The 7,930-nt window shown below is 35.8% G+C and overlaps 1 protein-coding gene across 3 annotated transcripts in view; it reads right to left on the bottom strand.

Moving 5' to 3' along the window:
• gnb1b (guanine nucleotide binding protein (G protein), beta polypeptide 1b) overlaps positions 1 to 7,930 on the bottom strand; it is a 28,284-nt gene that overhangs the window by 2,580 nt on the left and 17,774 nt on the right. For all 3 annotated transcript variants that reach the window (XM_016558009.1, XM_016558008.1, XM_016558010.1), the window contains exons 2-9: positions 5,568 to 5,675; positions 4,219 to 4,257; positions 3,985 to 4,091; positions 3,520 to 3,583; positions 2,605 to 2,767; positions 1,996 to 2,062; positions 887 to 1,088; positions 550 to 766 (exon numbers count right to left, since the gene is read on the bottom strand). In XM_016558009.1, the coding sequence (XP_016413495.1) occupies positions 550 to 766; positions 887 to 1,088; positions 1,996 to 2,062; positions 2,605 to 2,767; positions 3,520 to 3,583; positions 3,985 to 4,091; positions 4,219 to 4,257; positions 5,568 to 5,624 (916 nt within the window). In that variant the 5' untranslated portion in view covers positions 5,625 to 5,675. The remainder of the gene's footprint in view (positions 1 to 549; positions 767 to 886; positions 1,089 to 1,995; positions 2,063 to 2,604; positions 2,768 to 3,519; positions 3,584 to 3,984; positions 4,092 to 4,218; positions 4,258 to 5,567; positions 5,676 to 7,930) is intronic.

The following is a 7,930-nucleotide window of genomic DNA, read 5'->3' as shown; positions in this document are numbered from 1 at the left end:
TATATATATATATATATATATATATAGCTAACAAAGTAACTTGGAAATGTAATGTAATTGCAAATGTAAATATTTAAGCCAAGCAGTCTGTTGATAAACATATCACATTTTAAAGCCCTTACAATGTTCAACTGTAATGTTTTCAATCTTCAAATGAGCTGAAATGTGGCCAATATTTGTATTGAATGCATACACTAAAACATTGGGTACAGAAAAGATTTTTTACTCAGAAATGCAGTGTATGCAATCGATAAAATAGCAGCGTGTATTTTAACTCATTTGAAAAATTTAAATGTTATATTTCAACGTTATAAAGGCTTTAAAATGTGGATTTTTTTCTCAACAGACCGCTTGCACTGTGCATTGTTGTTGTATGCAAAAGAGACAAATCAATGTGGCATGTTATCTAGCAAGCACTGAACCATATGTAAAACAACACCACTCTGTGTGTGTCATATGGTTGGTTTGTTTGCTTTCAGGGCGGTCACTAGACCACTATTAGTAGCATATGTTTGCAGTTTTCCAGCCATCTGTGTGTGCGTATCTCACCAGCGCGGTCGGCCTTGAGGCTGTCCCACACATTGCAGTTGAAGTCATCGTAGCCGGCGAGCAACAGGCGGCCGCTCTTCGAGAAGGCCACGGAGGTTATGCCGCAGATGATGTTGTCGTGAGAGTAAACCATGAGCTCCTGGTCGGCACGCAGGTCAAAGAGCCGGCAGGTGGCATCGTCAGAGCCAGTCGCAAACGCGTTTCCATTGGGGAAGAACTGCAGGGGGAATATGAGCTCTTTCTAGTTTCAATACTTCAAGAAATTACATGCACTAGAGCGCCTATTCCTAAGAATACATTGTTTAGTTTTAATCTGTACTGTGCTAGGAATACTCACACAGATGGCGTTGATGTCCGACTCATGGCCAGTGAAGGTCTGTCTGCACATGCCCTCACGGACGTCCCAGAGTTTGGCGGAGGCATCACAGGCTCCTGACACAAACAGCCTGGTGTCTGGAGCCAGAGACAGACTCATCACGTCACCGGTGTGACCCGCGAACGTGGTCGTCTGCTGACCGGTCTCTATGTCCCAGAGAGCACTGCGGGACAGATCACAACATTCAGATGCTTCAAAACACATACACATAATTGAGAAATCAAAATGCCTGTAGAAATGAACTGCAACATTTCTCAGAGCTGGAAAATCTGATCAGGTCTACATTTATAAGAAAAATAAATAATACAAATAATTAAATATCTAAAAATAAATATTATAGGTTGTATGCTAAATCTGCTTATTCTTGTGTCTCTTATTACATAATTTTTTTAATGGTAAATTTTCACAATAAGTCTCATTTGATAAACAAAGTAACAATGTATTTTCAAATGTAATAATTTTAGACAATATCAGTTAATAAAAATACAAGCCTTCATTGTTTGCTCATGTTCACATGGCATTAATGTTAACAAATATATTTTTGTATTTGTATTTAAAAATGTATTAGTAAATGTTGAAATTAACAAATTAACTTAAAATAAAACAAAAATAAGAAATAGACATAAGATTTAGCCTACAACCTTAATGTTAGCTTGCAGTTAATGATATACATATATTTCCCATAATTTAAAATTATTTTTTCTTAAGCACAAGGTGGCAGCTAACACCATAAATTGTGTTAAAAATGTAAAAAAAGTGGGAAGAAATTATTTTTGTCTTCCCCATAATGTTGTAGAAATGGTTCACATGATGTTACTTCCTGAATATTGATTTTATAGAATGGTCCATTTTTTAATAGGAGAATGCAGACATAATATAAGAAATACAAAGCATATGGCATTTAAATAAATATATTTTTTAAATGTATAATCTGATTCCTGACTTTAAAGAAAAAATAAAAATATGCCTGATGGCATTAACAACAAAATCTGGTCCTAATTGCAGATGTAAGCTTTAGTATCGGAGATATCCAAGCTTTGGGTTTCTGGGATACAGTTCCTCACACTCACCAGGTGGTGTCGCCAGAACTTGTAACAATCTGGTTGTCATCAACGAAGCGGCAGCAAGAGAGGTATCCTGAAGAGGGAAGGAAGTTTAATACATGATTCCAAACCAATATTTCTTCTCAAAATCTTAAGAAATGTATTATACTTAAAAACAAAATAATATCTGTGAATGAACAATATGTCATTGTGTGGAGGATGATTTACATTGCTGTATTACACTCATGACAATTTGAAGGGGAAAGATGCTTATATGTCATGAAAATAGATATCACAAAGCAAAAAAAAAAAGTACAACTTTAAAATTAATATTTAAATTTAAAATTAATATTTAATTAAGCTAAAATATCTTTTCCTATTTTTCTCTTGATTTAGTGGTGAAATATGATCTGGACATTTCTTCACCCATACAGCAACTGAACAGAATGAGAGTGCATTACGTAATCGCTGATGCTGTCATTAAAGTCGATCAGATGAGATATATTAAAGAGGGTGCAGAAAACACCAGTGCAGTTTCATGCTGTAATTACAGCTTAGCGAAACACCGACCCTTGTGTATATTCACAAGAGCCAAGATTACAGTGTGTGAGAGTTTCAGGAGGACACGTCCTGTACCTGTGTGTCCGGCCAGCTCACGGCTGACGCGCACGTTCCCCTCGCGAGTCTTGAGGCTGTAGATGGAGCAGATGTTGTCTAGACCTCCACAAGCAACGTAATTCCCTGAAGGAGCGTAGGCACAGGTCATCACCCAGGAGGAGCGCAGAGGAATGGCGTGGACCTGAAACACAACACACAAATGCTCAGGAAAAGACATATGGAAGAGCACAGGAAGTAATAAAAATCTGTAGCAGAAACCATTTTAAATAGCTGATCATCACAGGGTCTATATTACTTCCTGTTAGGGCAAAAAATGTCCATGCAAAGATCAGGAACTTGTTTGCTATTTTTTTTTTAGCATTTTAGCTTTCGGTCATGCCCATCCTGCAACATCTGCACAGCTAGTACCTAGGTTTAACAGTTGTTGTTTTTTTTATTTTCCCCAAGTAATAGTGATGCTTGGTCTGTGGCAATTAATTCGAGAAAATAAATAGGAATGCACTGAATAAGTAAATATTAAAATTTTTTAATGTGGTTGATAATTAAGATGCATTTATGGTCATTTTTTAAGATGTATAATAAAAAAAAAACTTTTTGTAAAAATACAAATGTTTACAAAACCAGTCTAATTAGAATTAGAAAATTTGTGGTTGATAAATTACGATGTATTATAAGAAGATCTTAAGAAGATATTTTTAAGGTGTATAATTAAAATATAATTTATACACAGTAAATAATTAGACACTACAGTCAAATGATCCGTTTATAACACCAGCCTATTTATAACAATTCAAGCCATTATAAAACAAAAAAAAACAATCAATATGGTTGCTAGTATCCACCCCAGAAAAGAGGTGCAACTTAGCTTAGTGAAATGCTCTATATAAAATCAAAATTCGAGAAATAAAAGAACAACAAGTACAAATATAATACCTTATTTGTGGTATAACTGTCCCAAATAATGAGTTTTCCATCCTGGGAGGCACTGACGAGCAGCCTGCACAGAAAACACAAGAGCACAGGTGAGCGAGTGCAGTTTACCTGCAAAACTACATTCAGGAGGATTGTCTCCCAGAACAATCTCAAACTATTCCCAGCACCATTCGGCACAAAAATGGTAGTTTTTAAATGGCTGTAGCTATAATAGTAACAACATGCTTAGTCATAACACCTACTTACAACCATCACTCACCACCTACACAAACACAATAAAAGACCATGATTCAATGCAATAGGGATAGCACGCAGTGGCCACCACTCGAGCCATGAACCCGTCCACCTCCACTGCGAAAGGGAAACCCCTCGGTGTCTCTCGCCCTGATGTACAAGGATGTTTTCAAAGGGCTAACAAATAAGGTCAGGCCATCATGCAAATCAGGTGACAGAGCTGTTCCGTACCTGGAATCGGTGCCCCAGTGCATGGCGTAGATTTTAGCCAAATGTCCTCGCAGTGTTCTTCTTGTGCGCATCTGGATTCGGCCAACAGGGTCGATGTTGGCTGTGATCTGAAAACATGTATGCAAATAAAAAAAAAACATCCACACACGTGGCATCGATATAGATATTACTCCATTGATTTAAATTACGGTTACTTCAATTTACACATTTAAACAGAAAATTTGAATTTCTTACCTGTGATAGTGTGGCATCTGCACAAGCTTTCCTTGCATCCTAGGAAAAAAGTAAAGGAGAAAAGTTTAGATGCGGTGGAACGAGGTATTATTTTATATACAAAACATTTAGGGTTAATGGTTAGTAAATAATAACCATAAAGTAACATGACAAACGCTGTGATATACAATTCCTTCTTTAAAAATTTTTAATATCATATTAGTAATCTAATTGGTAGCATTACTGACCTGTTAAGGTTAATTTACTCATTGATTTGATTGATTATGGCTAAAAGGTCAAAGATTTTAGACAAATGTGGATATTTTAGAACACAACAACAGAGGATTGGTAAAACTATCTCAGGTCGAGATCAAATGTAAAGCGGCTTAATGGAGGAAGTATCGGGTGTAAATTCTTTGAGGAATGAGAACAGAACAGTTACAGTAAATGTTTTTCCTGCATAGTGTAGAAGTATGTAAATAACTGCCCTCTGTATTTAAATGTCTTTTGGTTATGCAAATATTTCTGAGTAACAAGAGACTACCAAGTAATCAGGTTGTAAAAAACAAAAACAAACATGCACATACTTCATAAGACTTAATAGCTGGATTGGAAAAATGTCTAGCTTTAATAAAACTGATATTTTAAATATAGCAGACATGTCAAAATCTCTATAATTATGAATGTGAGCTTTGTTTTAGTCGAAATTTACCACAGCAACAACCAGAGGCTACACTGACTCCTTTCAACCTGGAGTCTAAATAGGATAGTTCACCCAATAATGAAAATTCTGTCATCATTTACACACTCAAGTTGTTCCAACCTGTACGAATTTCTTTCTTCTGCTGAACATAAAAGATGATACTTTGAAGAACGTGGGAAACCGAACAGTTGCTGGTCCCCATTGACTCCCATAGTATGAAAAAAATACTGTGCAAGTCAATGGAGACCAGCAACTGTTTGGTTACCAATTTTTTTTTTCAAAATATATTTTGTGTTCAGCAGAAGTCAGATGTACAGGTTTGAAACAACTAGAGGATAAGTAAATGACAATTTTGATTTTTGGGTGAACTATGCATTTAAGTTAATGCTCAACTTAAAATGCTGAATAATCAGCAGATATTTTTCAATTTTTGGTAGTAATAAGATTAATATTGACCAGGCCAATCCATTAGTCGATATTTGGCCATTTTGGAGTAGAATATTTAGTATGTCAAATTACTATTCATTTGATTTTAGCAATTTTAAGTTTCAATTACATTATACCAAACACATTTTAAAGATGAATATATACGTTGCGTGTCTTGTGTTACAGGTATGGATTAGGGATTAATAAATGCAGTTGTGTATGAGATCAGAGAGATCCTCACTCTGATCTGGTTCTTCAGCTGCTCGGCCTCCTGGCGTAACTGGTCCAGTTCACTCATTTTCCTCTTCTAAAGCTCTGCCTCACTCCTACTGCCGGGACACGTTCGGATCTACAGCAGAGAAAAAGAGAGAGTAAACATTTAGGCTCTGATTCCAATGTTATACCTTCAAAAGACATATTAACAGGAGGATATTTGGCCATCTTGAGACCAAGTTTAAATTTGAATGTGCATATTTCCTGTTTTGAAACAAGTAAACTGGTCTCAGCATCAGATATAGAAACAACCATATTGTTCCCACTAACATCGCACACTAGCTGCATCTACAAGAGGAATCATCTCTGCATGTAACATTTGTTAATGGATTGCTAGTAGATTGTTTATCAATACACAAGGGTGTAAATTCAAGATCCCATCCCACCGCATTAGCTACTGAAAGCAACCAAAGAACCATTTCCTCTTGTGGTGAAATGAGTTGTTGCTCCTTAATGAAAAATGCAGAAGTACAAAGAGAACAACAGCAAGAAACGAGCTGCTGTCCTTTTATTATGTCAATAATCGGCAATGGATAAAATACCTTATCCTAAACTGTAGCTCGAAAAAAAAAAAACGTAATTTGGCACATTATGGAAATAAAATGCCAAGAAAAACAGGATATTCAATGAGAACGTAGGGCAGAACTTGATTTTATCTATTGGGAATTGATTGGATGATGAAAACTGGGCGCTACATCCAAGAATGGGTTCATGTGGTTGGAGGGAGGGACTGAATAAAAAAAATAAAAAAAAAGAGCTCGATGACATCAGTTGAAAAGGAAAGCTGTTTCAAAGGCGGAGCAAGTTATTTAATTTAAATGAACGATTAAGCAGACAAACATTATGGGCACTGGGAATGTGAATTAGGAAAGTATATAGGGCAGGGCTCCAGACTCATTCTTCCCACTGGTTGCTCTTTTGGGACTAACTTTCTCAGTTGGTCGCACGAGCACATGATTTGGTCGCAATAGTTTTTATTTATTTAGCGCTACATCATGGGATTAATCAATGCATGCTGATGAACTTTTATCATAGTTTATAGTTATATGGAAACGAAAGTGATTAACATTCAGCCCATGCTTTTTCATCAGTAGTATTATTTGTGATTTGATTTTTGTGAAAGGGAGTTCCTCTTTTGCTGTGTTATAAGCCGAGCTTGAAATGCGACGACAATGTAAGTGTCATTGCATTTTAATGCTTTTGTTATCCTATCCAGTTGAACCCACTAGATGTGGCGCTGCTACGTTGTTAATTCAATATATAGCGGAAAACGAGAGCATCAGTGTGGTGAATATGTTGTTTACGGCAAAACTGAAACCAAGCCGTTTACACAGAACACATATTTATCACATTTTCTAGCAGGGCATCTATCAGCGTTGCACTCGCGTCTCGCACAAGAGAGCGGCATGTTTAGAAAGCCATGTAAAATTAATGTAAGTTTTAAAAAACCTGTCTCAAGACTTTATGGTGCTTTTCCCCCATCCCACTGTATCTCATGTTTTTAAATGAAGAAAGTAGCCTACTCTTTGTTATTGGTTTTCGGTCCTTTGTGTTAAACTATACATACATGCATGGTGCTGGGTTTTTTTGTAATTGTTTAAGCAACTTTATTAACTATATATAGTTTATAAACATTATTTTAAACATGCACTTTTTTCAAAGACAGTCATGTTATTTTATTACGCTTTGAAGAAACGTGCATAATATTTTGCTCGATGCGCCCTCTTGTGGCCTCAGGAGAGAAGCCAAAAGCTTTTTTTTCCCCTAACTGAAATTATGCCTTTTAAATTAGAATATAATTCGAAATTTTATAATATTTAAGTGGAAAATTCGAATTTAGTTTTTCAGTCATTTTGACAGCCCTACTACACACCTCACTTTTTAAGACTAAAACAAAAGATGGATTCATTGTTATTCTTAATTAAAAAGCACAACAACAATAAAACCGTAAGATACAATGACAAACTAGCTTACAAAATTATTATTAACAAAAACGAATAAGATGAGGCATGGCATACACCACATGCTGTATTATATACCGACTAATAAATTACAGTACGTTTAGCAAACACTGAGGAATCAAATCAAATAAAGTAAAAGAGCCTCCATAGGTAACGTGAGGTAAACAGCAAAGATAACAAGCTTTTCAAAATGAAAACAAAAAGAAAAGTAACACTAAACTTTTACTAACTAAAATGTTTTTTCCCCCACAAGAATACCAACATGTTCACCTTCTCTGGTTTAAGAAACGGTCTTTTACTTTACTTTAGCTTGAAAACCTTCCATCGTTTCCTCAATATTCGCATCATTTTTGCTGCGCGCACCTTCACG

This window comes from Sinocyclocheilus rhinocerous, unplaced genomic scaffold (genome assembly GCF_001515625.1).
Source record: "Sinocyclocheilus rhinocerous isolate Xijiao unplaced genomic scaffold, SAMN03320098_v1.1 scaffold1488, whole genome shotgun sequence".
Taxonomy (NCBI): Eukaryota; Metazoa; Chordata; class Actinopteri; order Cypriniformes; family Cyprinidae; genus Sinocyclocheilus; species Sinocyclocheilus rhinocerous.
Note: the sequence above shows the minus strand (reverse complement) of the source record. Positions and strands in the feature narration are given on the sequence as shown.